This window comes from Bufo gargarizans, chromosome 6 (assembly GCF_014858855.1).
Source record: "Bufo gargarizans isolate SCDJY-AF-19 chromosome 6, ASM1485885v1, whole genome shotgun sequence".
Classification (NCBI taxonomy): Eukaryota; Metazoa; Chordata; class Amphibia; order Anura; family Bufonidae; genus Bufo; species Bufo gargarizans.
This window is the reverse complement of record NC_058085.1, coordinates 23984892-24005347: the sequence shown is the minus strand read 5'-3', so window position 1 is coordinate 24005347 and position 20456 is coordinate 23984892. Positions and strand designations below refer to the sequence as shown.

At 43.9% G+C, this 20456-nt stretch overlaps 1 protein-coding gene across 1 annotated transcript in view; it reads right to left on the bottom strand.

Annotated features, from left to right (window-relative positions):
- Window positions 1-1096: 1096 nt before the first annotated feature.
- LOC122941897 (oocyte zinc finger protein XlCOF7.1-like) overlaps window positions 1097-20456 on the bottom strand; it is a 31629-nt gene continuing 12269 nt past the window's right edge. Inside the window, exons 3-4 of the mRNA XM_044299394.1 lie at window positions 17696-17754; window positions 1097-1177 (exon numbers count right to left, since the gene is read on the bottom strand). Of these exons, the coding sequence (XP_044155329.1) occupies window positions 1097-1177; window positions 17696-17754 (140 nt within the window). The remainder of the gene's footprint in view (window positions 1178-17695; window positions 17755-20456) is intronic.

Genomic DNA, 20456 nt, shown 5'->3' with positions numbered 1-20456 from the left:
AAATCCTGTCCCCTTCCCAAAATACCAATGCCAGCTCCTGTTACAGCAGAATAGGGACTTGTTTACAGAACCCCCTGGCTTAACCAAGGTCGTGGAACATGAGATTCTAACGGAACCTCAGGCGCGAGTAAATTTAAAACCATACAGGATACCCGAGGCCCGAAGGGAGATATTTTTAAAAGAGGTCCAGAGAATGTTAAAACTGGGGGTAATTGAGGAATCAAAAAGTGGGTGGTCTAGTCCCATAGTGCTAGTCCCGAAGCCCAATGAAGAATGGCGGTTTTGTAATGACTGCCGAAAATTAAACGAGGTGTCTAAAGTAGATACATATCCCATGCCTCGGGTGGATGAGCTCATTGAGAGACTAGGGCCAGCTCGATACATAACGACCCTGGATCTTACAAAGGGATAATGGCAAATTCCGTTGTTGAGAGAAGCTTGGGAAAAAACTGTGTTCTTCACCGAAAGGGTCCTTCCAGTAGGATGCCGTTTGGGTTGCAAGGGGCCCCCACCACCTTCCAGAGAGCTATGGACCAAATCTTACGCCCACACCGGGATATATACGGCCGCTTACTTGGATGATATAGTGATCTTCAGTCAAGATTGGGAGAGTCAACTCAGTAAAGTTCAGAACATCCTATATGCGCTACGAAAGGCCGGATTCACTATAAATCCAAGTAAGTGTGCCATGGGGTTGGAAGAGGCTCGATACTTCCAAAAATGGCCCCGCCCACTTACCAAGAAACAGATCAAAGCCTTTCTTGGTATTGTGGGATACTACAGGAGATTTGTTCCTAAGTTTGCAGAAATAGCAGTACCCCTGACCGACCTTACAAAAGGGGGAAAGTCTGCTGTGATCAAGTGGTCCCCGGAGGCTTAGGAGGCCTTCCAAAAACGTAAGTCCGCCCTCTGTAGACAGCCCATGTTGGTAGCCCTTGACTTCTCCCAGGAATTTATTGTTCAGACAGATGCATCAGAAGTAGGCATAGGGGCAGTAATGTCTCAAGTCATAAATGAGGAGGAACATCCCGTGTGTTACCTCAGCAGAAAACTGTCCCCAGCAGAGCGGAATTACTCTATAATTGAAAGGGAATGCTTAGCCATTAAGTGGGCCCTTGATTGTCTCCGATACTATCTCCTGAGACGGAGATTTACACTGGTCTCGGATCATGCCCCTCTGCAATAGTTAAGAGAAAAAGGGTAAGAATGCCCGTGTCACCCGTTGGTTTCTAGCCCTAGAGGACTTTAGGTTTTCGGTAGAGTATAGGCTGGGCAGGCTACAAGGAAATGCAGATGCCGTGTCCAGAGTATACTGCATGTTTGCTGGAGTTGCCCAGACCCCCGACTTTGGGCAGAGGGCGGGTATGTAGAAAGGCACAAGGGACCATAATAGATGGAAGATATGTGTCACCGAGGTTCCTGTTCTCAGTGAAGTAGGAGCCAGTAGTGCATATGTCCGCAGCAGTTGCTGATGGACACTTTGATAGTTAGCATAGCTGTGAAAAGCTAATCCGGGACGGCTCTTACTGGGAGCAGCCAAAGTGCAGGGTGGGTGGCTGTTCCCCATTGTCCAGGCCTGGGTTTTGACGGGCTTACAAAAAGTCAGACAGCAGGGTCAGGGGTGTGATTACCTGGCTGATGGTGGTGCTCTGTGTAGCTGTGGGTTTTTGGAGGGAGTGAAAACCGGAGGGTCTCTGCCGAGAGACAAAGGACAAAGCAACGTCCCTATCCACTCTGTGGGGAGTACGGTACTGTGCCCTAAAACTTCCTATGTGATTGTTCAGATTCAAGACTGAATTGTTTTTCTTAAAGTGTCGGCTGAAGTAAGCTGATCACTACCGCCTGTTCAATTGTGGTGTACCAACAATAAAATACATTTATTACTTTGATTTCCACCACTAAAAGACTACTGTGTATTTATCTGAAGGCTACCATTTGGGAAATCCCTACAATCAATCAATCAATCAATATATATATATATATATATATATATACAGTACAGACCAAAAGTTTGGACACACCTTCTCATTCAAAGAGTTTTCTTTATTTTCATGACTATGAAAATTGTAGATTCACACTGAAGGCATCAAAACTATGAATTAACACATATGGAATTATATACATAACAAAAAAGTGTGAAACTACTGAAAATATGTCATATTCTAGGTTCTTCAAAGTAGCCACCTTTTGCTTTGATTACTGCTTGGCATTCTCTTGATGAGCTTCAAGAGGTAGTCACCTGAAATGGTCTTCCAACAGTCTTGAAGGAGTTCCCAGAGATGCTTAGCACTTGTTGGCCCTTTTGCCTTCACTCTGCGGTCCAGCTCACCCCAAACCATCTCGATTGGGTTCAGGTCCGGTGACTGTGGAGGCCAGGTCATCTGCCGCAGCACCACATCACTCTCCTTCATGGTCAAATAGCCCTTACACAGCCTGGAGGTGTGTTTGGGGTCATTGTCCTGTTGAAAAATAAATGATGGTCCAACTAAACACAAACCGGATGGAATAGCATGCCGCTGCAAGATGCTGTGGTAGCCATGCTGGTTCAGTATGCCTTCAATTTTGAATAAATCCCCAACAGTGTCACCAGCAAAGCACCCCCACACCATAACACCTCCTCCTCCATGCTTCACGGTGGGAACCAGGCATGTAGAGTCCATCCTTTCACCTTTTCTGAGTCGCACAAAGACACAGTGGTTGGAACCAAAGGTCTCAAATTTGGACTCATCAGACCAAAGCACAGATTTCCACTGGTCTAATGTCCATTCCTTGTGTTCTTGAGCCCAAACAAGTCTCTTCTGCTTGTTGCCTGTCCTAGCAGTGGTTTCCTAGCAGATATTCTACCATGAAGGCCTGATTCACACTGTCTCCTCTTAACAGTTGTTCTAGAGATGTGTCTGCTGCTAGAACTCTGTGTGGCATTGACCTGGTCTCTAATCGGAGCTGCTGTTAACCTGCGATATCTGAGGCTGGTGACTCGGATGAACTTATCCTCCGCAGCAGAGGTGACTCTTGGTCTTCCTTTCCTGGGGCGGTCCGCATGTGAGCCAGTTTCTTTGTAGCACTTGATGGTTTTTGTGACTGCACTTGGGGACACTTTCAAAGTTTTCCCAATTTTTCGGACTGACTGACCTTCATTTCTTAAAGTAATGATGGCCACTCGTTTTTCTTTACTTAGCTGCTTTTTTCTTGCCATAATACAAATTCTAACAGTCTATTCAGTATGACTATCAGCTGTGTATCCACCTGACTTCTCCACAACGCAACTGATGGTCCCAACCCCATTTATAAGGCAAGAAATCCCACTTATTAAACCTGACAGGGCACACCTGTGAAGTGAAAACCATTTCAGGTGACTACCTCTTGAAGCTCATCAAGAGAATGCCAAGAGTGTGCAAAGCAGTAATCAAAGCAAAAGGTGGCTACTTTGAAGAACCTAGAATATGACATATTTTCGGTTGTTTCACACTTTTTTGTTATGTATATACAAACCGGATTCCAAAAAAGTTGGGACACTAAACAAATTGTGAATAAAAACTGAATCCAATGATGTGGAGATGGCAAATGTCAATATTTTATTTGTAATAGAACGTAGATGACAGATCAAACGTTTAATCCGAGTAAATGTATCATTTTAAAGGAAAAATACGTTGATTCAAATTTTCACTTTGTCAACAAATCCCCCAAAAAGTTGGGATAAGTAGCAATAAGAGGCTGGAAAAAGTAAATTTGAGCATAACGAAGAGCTGAAAGACCAATTAACACTAATTAGGTCAATTGGCAACATGATTGGGTATAAAAAGAGCTTCTCAGAGTGGCAGTGTCTCTCAGAAGCCAAGATGGGTAAAGGATCACCAATTCGCACAATGTTGCGCAGAAAGATAGCGGAGCAATATCAGAAAGGTGTTACCCAGCGAAAAATTGCAAAGACTTTGCATCTATCATCATCATCTGTGCATAACATCATCCGAAGATTCAGAGAATCTGGAACAATCTCTGTGCGTAAGGGTCAAGGCCGTAAAACCATACTGGATGCCCTTAAACGACACTGCACCACAAACAGGAATGCTACTGTAAAGGAAATCACAGAATGGGCTCAGGAATACGTCCAGAAACCATTATCAGTGAACACAATCCACCGTGCCATCCGCCGTTGCCAGCTGAAACTCTACAGTGCAAAGAAGAAGCCATTTCTAATCAAGATCCACAAGCTCAGGCGTTTTCACTGGGCCAGGGATCATTTAAAATGGAGTGTGGCAAAATGGAAGACGAGTCACGATTCAAAGTTCTTTTTGGAAATCTGGGACGCCATGTCATCCGGACCAAAGAGAACAAGTACAACCCAAGTTGTTATCAACGCTCAGTTCAGAAGCCTGCATCTCTGATGGTATGGGGTTGCATGAGTGCGTGTGGCATGGGCAGCTTGCATGTCTGGAAAGGCACCATCAATGCAGAAAAATATATTCAGGTTCTAGAACAACATATGCTCCCATCCAGACGGCATCTCTTTCAGGGAAGACCCTGCATTTTTCAACAAGATAATGCCAGACCACATTCTGCATCAATCACAACATCATGGCTGCGTAGGAGAAGGATCCGGGTACTGAAATGGCCAGTCTGCAGTCCAGATCTTTCACCTATAGAGAACATTTGGCGCATCATAAAGAGGAAGGTGCAACAAACAAGGCCCAAGACGATTGAACAGTTAGAGGCCTGTATTAGACAAGAATGGGAGAGCATTCCTATTTCTAAACTTGAGAAACTGGTCTCCTCGGTCCCCAGACGTCTGTTGAGTGTTGTAAGAAGAAGGGGAGATGCCACACAGTGGTGAAAATGGCCTTGTCCCAACTTTTTGGGGATTTGTTGACACCATGAAATTCTGATTCAACATATTTTTCCCTTAAAATGGTACATTTTCTCAGTTTAAACCTTTGTTCCGTGATTTATGTTCTATTCTGAATAAAATATTAGAAGTTGGCACCTCCACATCATTGCATTCAGTTTTATTCACGATTTGTATAGTGTCCCAACTTTTTGGGAATCTGGTTTGTAATTCCACATGTGTTAATTCATAGTTTTGATGCCTTCAGTGTGAATCTACAATTTTCATAGTCATGAAAATAAAGAAAACTCTTTGACTGAGAAGGTGTGTCCAAACTTTTGGTCTGTACTGTATATACTAGCAGAAGGACCCAGCTTTGCATGGGTATATTTCATCCATTTAGTTTCATGTTTCTGTGTGTCATAAAAAAAATATAGACAGTATCCCCTTTAACAGTGACCACCACAGTGCCTGCCCCTTTAACAGTGACCTTCATGTGGCCGGCCCTTTAACAGTGCCCTGCACAGTGCCCGCCCCTTTAACAGTGAGCTCCACAGAAGATGCCCTTTTAATAGTGGCCCCTGCTCCCTTAACAGTGACCTACACAGTCCCTGCCCCTTTAAGGCTAGGGCTACACGACGACATGTGTCACGTGACATTTTGTGGCTTGGTTGTTATGGAAACCTGGAGTAAAGCTGTGTGTGTGGAGACTAAGGGGCTGTGAGCTTCTGTTGGTTGATAAGGGACATGTGACCATATGTATGGCAGTTGGCAGGCTTCTATTAGCTAATGCAGGTCATTTTTAGGGAATATCTCAGGAACGGTACGTTCTAGAGAGCTGAGACCCGGTCTAAGACCTTCCCGGACACCTGATGTACCTGTGTGCCAAATTTGATGAAGATCGGTCCAGTAGTTTGTTCGCGCATAAAGGACGTGCAGACAGACAGAAAAAAAAAAATATATATATGTTGGTAAGGCTGATTAGTCAGCCTGCATTTGTGGGAGGGGCGGAGACTCTTCATATACGAGCCACACCCTCACTCCCCGGCGTGTGTTTTCAGGTGCACAGCTGCTGCTGGGTGTCATTAGCAAACTAGCTTCTCTGGTGGTAGGAGTCTTTCTTTGCAGCATGGAGCTTGTTATTTTGCTCTCTGCTACCGCAGCATGCACGTGCCATACTACGTAAGTAGGTTGGGCCGGGGCCATCTCTCCTGGCCGGTTGGAACAGACTTCGCTAGCGAATGGGAGGCTTTGCCTCAGAATCTGCTACCTCAGGTTTGCTCGTTGGGCCTAAATACTTCCATTTTCTTTTCAATTTTGTTTGTTGGTAATTATAGTTCCTATAAATCTTACAAGTTTCACTTTGCTTCGTTCATCTCGTATGAAAAGTTACTTCAGCTGGTTTGCTGTAAAGAAAGAGTTACCTGGGCTGCATGTGACGTCATGTTTGGAGATTGTTTAGGCCTCTTGCTGTAGCTGTTCCTTGCCATGTGTCTCCCCCCGCTACCACCATCTTCAGACTTCATGTATTTCACTTTTGTAAGCCGTGTACCGGGGTGGGCTCCCCAGGATACAGCAAAGTCACAGACAAGGAAAGCAACACTGACACCAGCTTTATATGCAAGAATATAAACTTTACTTTGGAAACAGTATTAACACAAGTACAAACAGTATAAGTAATACCCCAGGCCCACAGTCACCGTCCCTGTCAGAGGGACAGGCCTAGCCCGTTGGCGTACACAGCAGAGCCTACAAGTCATACTGTGCCGCTATAGAGGACACACCTAACCGATGACAGACGCAGCAGAGCCTGCAAGTCAATTACTGCGCTGCAGTCCAGTACAGTGAGGCCTAACAAAGCTATAACCCTATCTAACTAGCTAATACAAGGCCTAGGCGAGTCTCCGTTACTTTAGGCGCCAAACAGTAAAGTACAATTGGTAATCAGGTGTACTGACCTGCATCTGTTCTGGGCCCTAGGATGCCGCTTACCCAGGATGGCCACCAAGCTCTCAGCAACCGTGCGGCCTTGCTTGATGCTAAGGTTTTCTGTCTATACACTGGAACTGGTCTTCCTGGGACTACCTCTCTTTCAAAGAGCTGGATCCAGACAGGGGACAGCAGATACTCTCCTTCCTTTGAGTGTCCATTCACTGCCGGACATCCGCAAGCCAGGATGGAATCGGATTCAGTCCCTCACAGCACAATCCTTCCACCATGTCCGATCATCACTTCCTGGTTCACCCAGAAGCATGCTGACTGTGCTGCAAAACAGTGGCCTCTAGTGCCCGGAATGCCAAATGACAGCTCCAGTACAATTTAAACATAAATATACAGGCAGAGCTTATCCACAATCTCACACTTTCATGCTCTGCTGTTATCCTGAGCGGCATTTACACTTTCAGCTTTTATTTCATGTCTTATGCTGCATCTGCACGTCCTTACTGTACTGCACTTTTCTGCTCTTGGTTCATATTCACTCAGATTGGTCTCACATTCAAGCTGCGTTCACCTGTTGGCTGTTACATCTCATTCCGTCCCCAGCCGACAGCCGGATCCGTATTACACGCCTGTTATTACATGTTGTATACTCGGCTTACAGCTATAGCTGCTACTGTTACTCAGTTTTCATGCTCTGGACGCACCACCCTGGTGTTCCCACCTTGCTCCAGTCACAACCAGAGCTGCGTTTACACCAAATTTCATGCTCTGCTTATACCCAAAGTTGTGTTCACACTTCTACTGCTACACCAGGTCGTATACCCCACTCACCAAAGCCGCTTTCCATGTCTGCTGTCACATCAAGTTAATATTCCGTTCACATCCAAAGCTGCGTCCGCATGTCTGCTTTTCACATCTTGTCCTATACTCCTTTCACTACTAGAGCTGTGTCCACATGTCTGCCTTCGCATCACGTCAATACTCTGCTCACTTTCAGTTTGCATTTATACGTCTGCTTTATACCATGCTTTTCATGCGCTACCCATACTCAGAGCTGCGCCTATACCATGTTTTTAGGTACCACTCACATCCAAAGCTGCATTCACCCATTTGTTGTTACATCATGTGTTGTACTCTGCTCCCACTCAAAGCTGCATTCTCCTGTTTATTGCTACATCATGGTTTTGCTCAATCTCACCGGGGCAGTCTGCACCCACCGCTCTGGTACCTCTCTCCTGACAAACATAACTGCGTTCTTTTCAGGCTTACGTTCCCTTCCTCAGTGGTCTGTTAAATTCCATAGGCCTACTTTCTGTTTAATCCTGGTTTGTATTCACTCAGACTGGTCTCCTTTTACTTCTGGTTCATATTCACTCAGATTGGTCTCCTGCCCCAGTTCACCAAACAGCTCCTCAGCGGAGGTCAGTGGGCCAGTAAGTTTCCTGCTATGTTTTCACAAGCTGTTTGTTTGTTTGTCACGGTAAGAGACTTCTCTTAGCGAACTTGCAATGCCCCAGGCATTTCATGTTTACGTTTATGGTTCGCGGTGGTTAATGTTTTATGTATGCACGTGCTTCGGATTACTAATGTCTATATTTTTAATGCCTGTTGGCAGCCATGTTCCTTAGGCCACCTTCTAGCCAATCCAATCATTCAAGTCGCTTCATATGCCATCAGGTCCGGCTTACGTTTTAATTACTTATCGTCACCGCAACATCATCCCTCTGGCTTTGGGGGCCCTATGACTAATCCGGCCTCATGGCTCTGGGGGCCCCATGCCCGTTTTTCATGTTTTGTTTGTTAAGGGTACGACATGGTTGTAGGCTGGTTAGTGTCCCAGGTTTGCTGTTGGAGGGGGTCATGGTTATGCGAGTCCCCAAGGCATTCTGGTGCTGCATAAGTGGTTAATTAAAAAATAAAAAAATAATCATAAGAGGCTCGCACGAGTGGCTCTTCGCTTATAGGACCTCACGACTGGCATCGTCATTCGTAGTTTGCACGGTCATCTGATACTTGTCCTGCCATAAGGGGCTCTTACGCATGGCTCCCTGTAGTGGCTCTTGGCTTAGAGGATTTCACAATTGTCATCGACATTGGTAGGTAATACGGCCATCTGATACTATTTTCCATGGCACACCTTTCAGAAGTTTTCTTTTGTTCATTTATATTTTACAGATTAGTACTTGCGGTTCATTCCAACCTCATTTCATTAAGAAGCTTTACCCCATGTCTTTGTCTTTCTAGGTTATCGAGTCCCGGTTGATTACTAAACCCGTTGGGTTAAGCCCCAATCTTTTCCCCAGCTGTCCTTAATTCTTAAGGTTCGCATCCCGGCGGCTGCCCGGCGCCATGGGCTCCTGGTGGTTGCTTCGGCCCCATGGCTTTAGGGGTCCGACCAATGGTTGTCTGTCCACCTGTGCAGCTATGCTTTTGGTTTTGAATGACTACCATCTTTACTTGCTTGCCAGCTTATGTTATTTAGGTTTCATTTTAGTTAATGTCCGTTATTATCTCCATTTTCTGTCACGTTTCCCTTCATCTTTTCAGGTCATGCAGTTGAACTCATGTTGGGGGTCACCTTCCACTTCGGTCAGGTCTCGTTCCTAACGATATTTTGTCTTGCATGTTATTCAGGCCACGTAGTTTATCTTAGGTATCGCCTGCCACATCGGTCAGGCTCATGGTTTAATTTCACATGCACTTTATTCAGCTCACTTATTATAGTTATAATTCTTGATAAAAAATAAAAAAAACTCAGCTACGGCCCCATGGCTTTGGGGGCCCGATGACAGCTTCGGCCCCATGGCTTCGGGGGCCCGGTGACTGTTTTCAGTCCTGCTGGGCTAATTGCCTGGTTGGTTGTCCATCTGTGCATCTGATTTGGCCCGTATGTATCGCATACATACCTGCTTCCCTAATTTCCTAATAATCCATGTTGATCGCTCACTTTATGTTTTGACCGCAAACTGGTCTAGTTCGCCCTACAGCATCATTGTCATGTCTTACGCAGATATTTCGTCTTGCTTTAATTGTTCATTCTTTCGTTCAGGTCCTGCCAGAGGAAGAACAAGTAGGGCCATTCCCTCTAGCATTTCAGTCTCTGATCGTAGTCGATCATATCTTGTTCAACCAGGTCCCCGCGCAAAGTCTTTGCCTTTTTACCACGACCAGGAATTCATTTTCGCCGGTAGCTTCATTGCAATTGCATTCCCTCACTCATGGGAGGGCATAGTCAGAATCTTGTATATTATGGCTTCGTAGCTTCTTGCCGCACTAACCTCAGACTACCTACAACCACGTTGAATCAGGTTTTGGACAAGGTCCTGCATTTCCTCACGGTAGAAGATTCAGATAGTAGGTCGGTCTTTACGTCTCAAGCGTTAAAACAATTCTCAGGGGCACACAGTAGAACAACGCGCGGACCACGGCTAGCAGATAGCTGTTGTCTGGGGAACTATTCAATGATTCTCTGTCTATCTACATGGTTCTTTTTGGCCCTGATTCCTGCATAGTCTAGGCAGTTAGGTTTCGGTCCCATGATCTCCTGAGGCTAGGGCATTGCCAGTACTCGCACTAGAACCAAAACGTTACAAGGTTCAGTTGGTTTTTATGATCCATTTCACAACGTATTCCCGGTCCTCCATTCCGCTTTGGGGCAGTATCCGCAATATTGAGCATCATGTCTCTTGTCATCCACAAGATGGGTTGTAGGTCTCCTTCTGGTCTTGCCTCATACACCCCGAATTTTCGCTCTAGATCCCCTGACGCTTTGTAGTTGGCTTGGGGATTAGTTTGCACATGCCATTCGAGTTCCTTTTCTACCCTACTTGGCTTGGTTTTTGCCCACTTATAGGCCTACCCACGATCATGGCTTAGGGCACACAACAAGCCATTTAGTCAGGTTAGCTAAGACACGCCTAGCTGGGTTAGGTTGTTCCCGTTTTTTCTCTCCCTAGGGTTCTTTGGATATCTCTTGGCCGTAGCCATGACAAAAAATTGTATATATATATATATATATATATATATATATATATATACAGTACAGACCAAAAGTTTGGACACACCTTCTCATTCAAAGAGTTTTCTTTATTTTCATGACTATGAAAATTGTAGATTCACACTGAAGGCATCAAAACTATGAATTAACACATGTGGAATTATATACATAACAAAAAAGTGTGAAACAACTGAAAATATGTCATATTCTAGGTTATTCAAAGTAGCCACCTTTTGCTTTGATTACTGCTTTGCACACTCTTGGCATTCTCTTGATGAGCTTCAAGAGGTAGTCACCTGAAATGGTTTTCACTTCACAGGTGTGCCCTGTCAGGTTTAATAAGTGGGATTTTTTGCCTTATAAATGGGGTTGGGACCATCAGTTGCGTTGTGGAGAAGTCAGGTGGATACACAGCTGATAGTCCTACTGAATAGAGACTGTTAGAATTTGTATTATGGCAAAAAAAGCAGCTAAGTAAAGAAAAACGAGTGGCCATCATTACTTTAAGAAATGAAGGTCAGTCAGTCCGAAAAATTGGGAAAAAACTTTGAAAGTGTCCCCAAGCGCAGTCACAAAAACCATCAAGCGCTACAAAGAAACTGTCTCACATGTGGACCGCCCCAGGAAAGGAAGACCAAGATTCACCTCTGCTGCGGAGGATAAGTTCATCCAAGTCACCAGCCTAAGAAATCGCAGGTTAACAGCAGCTCAGATTAGAGACCAGGTCAATGCCACACAGAGTTCTAGCAGCAGACACATCTCTAGAACAACTGTTAAGAGGAGACTGTGTGAATCAGGCCTTCATGGTAGAATATCTGCTAGGAAACCACTGCTAAGGACAGGCAACAAGCAGAAGAGACTTGTTTGGGCTCAAGAACACAAGGAATGGACATTAGACCAGTGGAAATCTGTGCTTTGGTCTGATGAGTCCAAATTTGAGATCTTTGGTTCCAACCACCGTGTCTTTGTGCGACTCAGAAAAGGTAAACGGATGGACTCTACATGCCTGGTTCCCACCGTGAAGCATGGAGGAGGAGGTGTGATGGTGTGGGGGTGCTTTGCTGGTGACACTGTTGGGGATTTATTCAAAATTGAAGGCATACTGAACCAGCATGGCTACCACAGCATCTTGCAGCGGCATGCTATTCCATCCGGTTTGCGTTTAGTTGGACCATCATTTATTTTTCAACAGGACAATGACCCCAAACACACCTCCAGGCTGTGTAAGGGCTATTTGACCATGAAGGAGAGTGATGGGGTGCTGCACCAGATGACCTGGCCTCCACAGTCACTGGACCTGAACCCAATCAAGATGGTTTGGGGTGAGCTGGACAGCAGAGTGAAGGCAAAAGGGCCAACAAGTGCTAAGCATCTCTGGGAACTCCTTCAAGACTGTTGGAAGACCATTTCAGGTGACTACCTCTTGAAGCTCATCAAGAGAATGCCAAGAGTGTGCAAAGCAGTAATCAAAGCAAAAGGTGGCTACTTTGAAGAACCTAGAATATGAAATATTTTCAGTTGTTTCACACTTTTTTGTTATGTATATAATTCCACATGTGTTAATTCATAGTTTTGATGCCTTCAGTGTGAATCTACAATTTTCATAGTCATGAAAATAAAGAAAACTCTTTGAATGAGAAGGTGTGTCCAAACTTTTGGTCTGTGCTGTATGTGGATGGTGCAACGTTTCCGACTTACGTCAAAGTCGGTGGTGGCAGCTGGTGTTTGGGGTGTTGGGTCTGTGCGTGTTTTGGGGTGATCTACACTCACTTTGTGGCCTGAGTGTGTGCTGTGCGCGGAGAGAAAGCTTGGAGGCAGTATGGCCCCTTGCAGACCCATCCCTGGCTGCGAGACACGGGTGCGTACGTGATAGGGGGTAATTACGTTATAGGAGGTGAAGATAGTGCAGATAGAGACCTGGGGCAAGGTAACAGAACTGGGGGAGGAATGGAAGGAGGGAGTAGAACAGTTCAGAAAGAAAGATGTAGGGTAAAAAAATATATACATAAACCTCTTAACCTGTTCCGGACACAGGGCGTACCATACGTCCTATGTAGTCCCGTGACCCCCCCCCCCCCCCCCCGTGTCGGCGATCAATTCAGACCTGCGGTTTGTGGCTTTTACCTTATGCGGCGATCGGCTGTGCCATCGGGTCCCCATGCGGCTGTAGGGGGGAACCGATGGCATGGAAGGCAGTGCGATGCCTTCCGGTGACGAGCCTGTGAGATCCAGCCCCCTGGATCTCACAGGCAGGAAGCTGCATGAGTAATACACACAGTATTACTCATACAGCCAATGCATTCCAATACAGAGGTATTGGAATGCATTGTAAAAGGGATTAGACCCCCAAAAGTTGAAGTCCTAAAGTGGGACATAAAATAAAGTAAAAGTTGAAAAAATAAAGTTTTCCCCTCAAAAATTAAAAGTTTCAAGTAAAAATAAACAAAAAACGTAATTTTCCCCAAATAAAGTAAAAAAAAAGAAAATAAAAAAAGTACACATATTAGGTATCGCCGCGTCCGTATCGACCGGCTATATAAATATATCACATGACCGGGTCAGATGAACACCGTAAAAAAAAAAAAAAAAAAAGACATTTTTGGTCATTTTACATCACAAAAAGTGTAATAGCAAGCATTCAAAAAGTAATATGCACCCCAAAATAGTGCCAATCAAACCGTCATCTCATCCAGCAAAAATCATACCCTACCCAAGATAATCACCCAAAAACTGAAAAAACTATGGCTCTCAGACTATGGTGTAAAACATGATTTTTTTTGTTTCATAAATGAAATCATTGTGTAAAACTTACATAAATAAAAAATATTGTATACATATTAGGTATTGCCGCATCCGTGACAACCTGCTATATAATAATACCACATGATCTAACCACATGATCTGTCAGATGAATGTTGTAAATAAAAAAAAAAGTGCCAAAACAGCTATTTCTTGTTACCTTGCCTAACAAAAAGTGTAATATAGAGCAACCAAAAATCATATGTACCCTAACCTAGTACCAACAAAACCTCCACCCTATCCCATAGTTTCTAAAATATGGTCACTTTTTTGGAGTTTCTCTTCTAGGGGTGCATCGGAGGGGGGGGGGGGGGGGGGTTTGCTTCAAATGGGACATGGTGTCAAAAAAAAAAAACAGTCCAGCAAAATCTGCCTTCCAAAAACCGTATGGCATTCCTTTCCTTCTGCGCCCTGCCGTGTGCCCGTACAGCAGTTTACGACCACATATTGGGTGTTTTTTGTAAACTACAGAATCAGGGCAATAAATATTGAGTTTTGTTTGGCTGTTAACCTTTGCTTTGTAACTGGAAAAAAAATATTAAAATGGAAAATCTGCCAAAAAAGTGAAATTGTATCTCTATTTTCCATTAATTCTTGTGGAACACCTAAAGGGTTAACAAAGTTTGTAAAATCAGTTTTGAATACCTTGAGGGGTGTATTTTCTTAGATGGGGTCACTTTTATGGAGTTTCTACTCTAGGGGTGCATCAGGGGGGCTTCAAATGGGACATGGTGTCAAAAAAAACAGTCCAGAAAAATCTGCCTTCCAAAAACCGTATGGCATTACTTTCCTTCTGCGCCCTGCCGTGTGCCGGTATAGCAGTTTACGACCACATATGGGGTGTTTCTGTAGACTACAGAATCAGGGCCATAAATATTGAGTTTTGTTTGGCTGTTAACCCTTGCTTTGTAACTGGAAAAAAATATTAACCCCTTAGTGACCAAGCCTGTTTGGGCCTTAATGACCAAGCCAAATTTTGGAAATCTGACATGTGTCATTTTAGCTTAGAATAACTTTGTAACGGTTTTGCACATCAAAGTAATTCTGACATTGTTTTCTCGTCACATATTGTACTTTACTTAGGTGGTAAAATTCTACCGATAAAATATGCGTATCCTTATTAAAAAAGTGAAATTTTATGAAAATTTGTAAAAAAACTGCACATTTTCCTATTTTCAACTGCAATATTTCATATACATACATAAATACTATTCAATATTTTTTTATCAGAAATTTATTTCCACATCTTTACTTTATTTTGGCTGCACTCACAAAAATTTTTACTTTTTATTTTTTTTTATTTAGGAGACTTTACATTTTAACATAAATGTTAAAATTTTTTAAGTACATATTTTTTCCTGAAACAAGCCAAGTTTGCAGAGGTTTATAAGTGTCAGAATTATGGAAACCCCCCAAAAGTGAACCCATTTTAAAAACTAGGCCCCTTAATGTATTTATCTATGGGTGTAATGAGTTTTTTGACCCACTAGTTTTTTGTAGAAATTAATGCTAAGAAGGTGAAAAAAAAATGTAATTTTCATTTTTTACACAAAAGTGTCAATTTAAAGACAGATTTTTTTCTACAGAGCACATGAAAATGAAGATGTACACTCCAAAATGTATCACCCCATTTCTCCTGTCTTCAGAAATACCCCCATTGTGGCCCTAATCTTATGTCTTGACAAACGGCAGGGCCCAAACATAAAGGAGCACCCAGTTGTTTTCAGAACACAAAATTTGCTTGAAAATGGTTTAGGCCCCATTGCACACTTGTAATGGCGTTGAGCTGCCAAAACAATAGAAAACCCCCACAATGGACCCCATTTTGAAAACTAGACCCCCTAAGGTATTCATCTAGGGGTGTAGTGAGCATTTAGACCCCCTAGTTTTTTGTTGAAATTAATGCTAAGAAGGTGAAAAAAATGTAATTTTCATTTTTTACACAAAAGTGTCAATTTAAAGACAGATTTTTTTCTACAGAGCACATGAAAATGAAGATGTACACTCCAAAATGTATCACCCTGTTTCTCCTATCTTCAGAAATACCCCCATTGTGGCCCTAATCTTATGTCTTGACAAACGGCAGGGCCCAAACATAAAGGAGCACCCAGTTGTTTTCAGAACACAAAATTTGCTTGAAAATGGTTTAGGCCCCATTGCACACTTGTAATGGCGTTGAGCTGCCAAAACAATAGAAAACCCCCACAATGGACCCCATTTTGAAAACTAGACCCCCTAAGGTATTCATCTAGGGGTGTAGTGAGCATTTAGACCCCCTAGTTTTTTGTTGAAATTAATGCTAAGAAGGTGAAAAAAATGTAATTTTCATTTTTTACACAAAAGTGTCAATTTAAAGACAGATTTTTTTCTACAGAGCACATGAAAATGAAGATGTACACTCCAAAATGTTTCACCCTGTTTCTCCTGTCTTCAGAAATACCCCCATTGTGGCCCTAATCTTATGTCTTGACAAACGGCAGGGCCCAAACATAAAGGAGCACCCAGTTGTTTTCAGAACACAAAATTTGCTTGAAAATGGTTTAGGCCCCATTGCACACTTGTAATGGCGTTGAGCTGCCAAAACAATAGAAAACCCCCACAATGGACCCCATTTTGAAAACTAGACCCCCTAAGGTATTCATCTAGGGGTGTAGTGAGCATTTAGACCCCCTAGTTTTTTGTAGAAATTAATGCTAAGAAGGTGAAAAAAAATAAAAATAGCTCCACGAACCATCCCAAAGGGGTCCCTCCCTCCCTGGAAAGCCCACAAACTAAACAGAAAATGAGAATAAATTGAATTCCTGACCCCCCCCCTGTTCTTTTTGGTATTAAATAAAATTAATAATTTGCAACCGTATGGTACGTTTCAAAGCAGGGGTAATTACAGAGCCCTGGTTGTGATGGGCAGCTGGGGCAGTAAATCCGGGTGTCCCTCCTCCTTCCATGTTTGCTACACACCCGGCATCTTTTCTGTGGATACGTTTTGCTGGTAGTGGCAGGGACGGGGTGAGGGAAATGGCGTTCTAAAAGCCTTCGAACGTCCTCCGATTCGAAGGCTTGCCTAGGTGCGGGGGACTCAAACAGGAGACTCTCAATCACCTTCTCCTGGTACTCGAGGAAGTTAAGGTTTCCCTGGGACTTTTTGAATAAAATAAAACTATTATAGGTAGCAATCTGGATGAGGTAGATTGCTACCTTTTTATACCAGGCCCTGTTTTTTCGCTTCACCAGGTAGGGGTGAAGCGCTTGGTCCGAGAGGTCTACACCTCCCATAAATTTATTGTAGTCTGTCACACAGACCGGTTTGTGCTTGTCCGCCGTAGCCCCCCTCTCCCTAACTGCCACTGTGGTGTCTGCATGCAAGGTGGTCAGCATGTAGACATCCTTCCTGTCCTTCCACTTCACGGCAAGCAGCTGGTCACTTGCGAGGGCGAAGGATGTTCCTTTCTCCAAACGTTTGGAGACCAGCGGTTGTGGGTATCCAACTCTATTTTTGCGGACTGTCCCACAAGCCCCTGTGTTTGCAGCATGGAGGGATTTATAAAGGGGTATACTAGTGTAAAAATTATCGGTGTACACGTGGTACCCTTTGTGCAGGAATGGTGCCAATAAATCCCACACAATTTTTCCCGATGTGCCAATATTTTCGGGGCAGCCTGGGGGGTTAAGTTGGGAGTCTCTGCCCTCATAAATAGACAGGCCACAGGTGTAGCCGGTTGTGCTCTCGCACACCTTATACAACTTTACCCCATATCTGGCACGCTTGGAAGGAATATATTGACGGAAGGAAAGGCGGCCTTTAAAACTAAAAAGGGACTCGTCAACTGATAATTTTTTCTCAGGGGTATATAATTTCAAAAATAAATCTGTAAGGAGGGAAATAAGGGGTCTCAATTTATTTAGGCGGTCGAAGGCTGGGTCAGTTCTGGGGGGGACTTGGGAATTGTCTGAAAAATGCATGAACCGCATTATGACTTCATAGCGGTTACGGGACATAACTGCTGCAAACACAGGGGTTGAGTGGACAGTACTCGCAGCCCAATAGGATCGGACAGAGGTTTTTTTTTACAATGCCCATGTCCAGGGACACTTGTGGGGGTCCACCGTCTTACATAAATAGACGTGGGCTTTTGTACAGCAAACTGTGTGGCGTACAAATTAGTTTGCTGCACAATTAACTCCAGGACTTTATCATCTACAAATAAATGAAAAAAATCATAAGGGGTAAAATTGCCGACATCCACATTAATTTGGGGAGTGGGTAAAAATTGGGGTACTTGGGGGGAAAATGAAGTGGCAGGAACCCACGTAGCAGAAGGGACGGGACCGCTGGGTGGAGAATGAGGGGAGGTGGTGACTTCTACCACCATAGGGCTATGGGGTCTGGGGATGGAATCAGAGTCCCCGCTATCTGAAAATATTTCCGCCTCTGAAGCGGTGCCAGATTCAGAGTGGTCAGAGCAGAGAAATTCGTATGCCTGCTCCGCACTTAACAATCTCCGAGCCATTTTTTTTTCTGTACAGCTCAGAAAAATTCAAATAACTGACCGTCCCTAAAAATGACTGACACCCACCGACTGACGGAGTGACACCCAACAACTCACTGACTGACACCCACTGACCGCCAGTAACAGACGAACAGGGTCCCTAATAAAGATAAATGACTGTAACTAATAGACGTCTAATGACGGACGCCTAATCACGGACATCCACTGACCGCCAGTTACTGACGGACAGTTTATAATTTGATTTTTTTTCTTTTTTTTTTTTCACAGTATGTAATCACAGAGCCAGGACAGAAGTCTGATCTCTCTCTCCTCACAGAACAACTGCGCTGAGGGGAGAGAGAAGCACAGCCCCTGTCCTGGCCATGTTTTGTAAATATAATGGATGTGATCTCCATGATAGGTTTATCATGGAGACCACATGATCAGGGACCATTATTATTGGTCCCTGATGGTTACTGTGCTGAAGGCAGATCTTCAGCACAGTAACCAGTGCGCATGTCTGTGCCATTTTTTATTTTTTTTTATTAGATGGGGGGGGGGGGGCCCGAATAACTTTATTAAAATATATCTAAGGGCCCTATTGCCCCGATCGGGGTGCTGGGGGACCCGATCGGGGTGCTGGGGACCCGATCGGGGCACAACTTGAACTTCTCTCTCCTCTCCTGAGGAGAGAGACCTTACAGTAAGCGGCGGCGGCCGGCTTTCAGTCTGCGCATGCGCCGGCCGCCGCCGCCATCTTCCTTGAGGGTAAGGGGGGTGGGGGGGGGTGAGGATCGGGACCCAGCTTAGTGATAGAAGTGCTGGGGGACCCGATCCTAGCACCGGAGACTTTCTCCCTCCTCTCTCACATGAGAGGAGGGAGAAAGTTTTAGTTCAGGCTTCATTTTCGGTGATCGCCGTGATAAAGTGTATCACGGCGATCACGTGATCAGAGACCGCTTGTCACGGTCTCTGATCACTGCCCCGAGCCCTCAGCTACCTCCGGTAGCTGCGGGCACGGAGCTACTACGCTTGATTTTAGCGTTAACTCGGGCTGAAGTGCCGCCGTAAAAAGGCGGCGCTCCAGCCCAAGGCCCCTTAGTGACCGCCGTAAAAACACGTATGGGTGGTCACTAAGGGGTTAAAATGGAAAATCTGCCAAAAAAGTGAAATTGTATCTCTATTTTCCGTTAATTCTTGTGGAACACCTAAAGGGTTAACGACGTTTGTAAAATCAGTTTTGCATACCTTGAGGGGTGTAGTTTCTAGAATAGGGTAATTTTTGGGTGGTTTCTACTATGTAACCCTTACAAAGTGACTTCAGACCTGAACTGAAGATTTACTTCTAAACTTCTAAGCCTTGTAACATCCCCAAAAAATAAAATGTAATTCCCAAAATGATGCTAACATGAAGTAGACATATGGGGAATGTAAAGTAATAACTATTTTTGTAGGTATTACTATGTATTATAGAAGTAGAGAAATTGAAACTTGGAAATTTGCAAATTTTTCCACATTTTTGGCAAATTTTGTATTTTTTTTTATAAATAAAAATGCTTTTTTTACTCCATTTTACCAGTGTCATGAAGTACAATATGTGACAACAAAAAAACTATCTCAGAATGGCCTGGATAAGTCAAAGCGTTTTAAAGTTATCACCACTTAAAGTGACACTAGTCAGATTTGCAAAAAATGGCCTGGTCCTTAAGGTGAAATATGACTGTTCTTAAGGAATTAATTGTATGTACAGTTGCAAGAAAAAGTATGTGAACCCTTTGGAATGAGATTGATTTCTGCACAAATTGGTCATAAAATGTGATCTGATCTTCATCTAAGTCACAACAATAGACAATCGCAGTCTGCTTAAACTAATTACACACAAAGAGTTTAATGTTACCATGTATTTATTGAACACAACATGTAAACATTCACAGTGCAGGTGGAAAAAGTATGTGAACCCTTGGATTTAACAACTGGTCGAACCTCCTTTGGCAGCATTAACTTCAACCAAACGTTTTTCTGTAGTTGCAGATCAGACGCGCACAACGGTCAGGAGTAATTCTTGACCATTCCTCTTTACAGAACTGTTTCAGTTCAGCAATATTCTTGGGATGTCTGGTGTGAATCGCTTTCTTGAGGTCATGCCACAGCATCTCAATCGGGTTGAGGTCAGGACTCTAACTGGGCCACTCCAGAAGACGCATTTTCTTCTGTTTAAGCCATTGTGTTGTTGATTTACTTCTATGCTTTGAGTCGTTGTCTTGTTGCAACACCCATCTTCTGTTGAGCTTCTGCTGGTGGACAGATGGCCTTAAGTTCTCCTGCAAAATGTCTTGATAAACTTGGGAATTCATTTTTCCTTCGATGATAGCAATCCATCCAGGCCCTGACACAGCAAAGCAGCCCCAAA